Source organism: Frankliniella occidentalis, unplaced genomic scaffold (assembly GCF_000697945.3).
Source record: "Frankliniella occidentalis isolate FOCC.00 unplaced genomic scaffold, Focc_3.1 Scaffold685, whole genome shotgun sequence".
Lineage (NCBI taxonomy): Eukaryota > Metazoa > Arthropoda > Insecta > Thysanoptera > Thripidae > Frankliniella > Frankliniella occidentalis.
Genome location: NW_026267798.1, coordinates 18,708 through 19,581, shown reverse-complemented (window position 1 = coordinate 19,581; position 874 = coordinate 18,708). Strand labels below are relative to the sequence as shown.

The window sequence follows — 874 nt, the reverse complement described above, 5'->3', positions numbered from 1 at the left end:
GCTGTAGAGTTTACAAAATGTTTTACATTGCTTTAGCTTTCGGTAAGGGCAACCCAAATCTCATACGTTTATTTTGTTTCAGAGGAACGATTTGATTGGGAAACCCTGAAATGTTTGGACATCACTACAGTGGCTTGTCTCACCCCTTTCGGGGGTGAGCAATGCAAACTTCTGCAGAAAATTGCGGAGTACAAGGTTCGTATGTATGTCTTTTAGGGGGAGACTCGAACCACGATGCTGTTAATTCGGAACTAATGATCCATTTCATTTCCAGAGGAGAACTGTTGAAGTCTCTGCCATCGGCTCCCCGCCTTCGTCAGATCTAACGACAAATTCTTCTGCTTTGGTACACTCCCAATCAAGTGGGTCGACCTCTTCGTGTGCGTCGACCTCATCGACTGCGTCGCCTCTGGCTTCTACTTCATCTACCTCGTCGAGTAAACGACCTTCGTCAAGTAATGCAACTAGCGGCGCAGCAAAGCGTTATCTCACAGCCATCGATTACGTCCAGAAGTTTGAAAAATATGTAAGTTTTTTTTTTATGTGCCAGGAATACAATGTCATTTATTTTCATATTTTCTTATCTTGTGCATTTTTTGTTGCAGGACCTCAGAAAGGCTTTAGAAACTGACGCTTTGTGTAAGCATATTTTGTTGGCTTACCAATCCGAGGTGGAGAACTACAACGAGGACGATGTTGATGCAGTGCCTCCCGTCCTCAGTGATTTCCAAAGAGACAAACTAACTGCTTTGATTGGGACGTTTATTCGGTCAGTAACTATTTATCCAGACCATAAATTGTACCCTATATTTACCAGGAAGATTAAGGAAGTTTTTCCATTTGAGAGTGAGGTAACATTACATTATTTTTGTGT

At 42.2% G+C, this 874-nt stretch overlaps 1 protein-coding gene across 1 annotated transcript in view; it reads left to right on the top strand.

Annotated features, from left to right (window-relative positions):
• Positions 1–874, top strand: part of LOC127751665 (uncharacterized) — a 9,324-nt gene that overhangs the window by 6,233 nt on the left and 2,217 nt on the right. Inside the window, exons 2-4 of the mRNA XM_052275598.1 lie at positions 83–195; positions 275–526; positions 606–872. Of these exons, the coding sequence (XP_052131558.1) occupies positions 83–195; positions 275–526; positions 606–872 (632 nt within the window). The remainder of the gene's footprint in view (positions 1–82; positions 196–274; positions 527–605; positions 873–874) is intronic.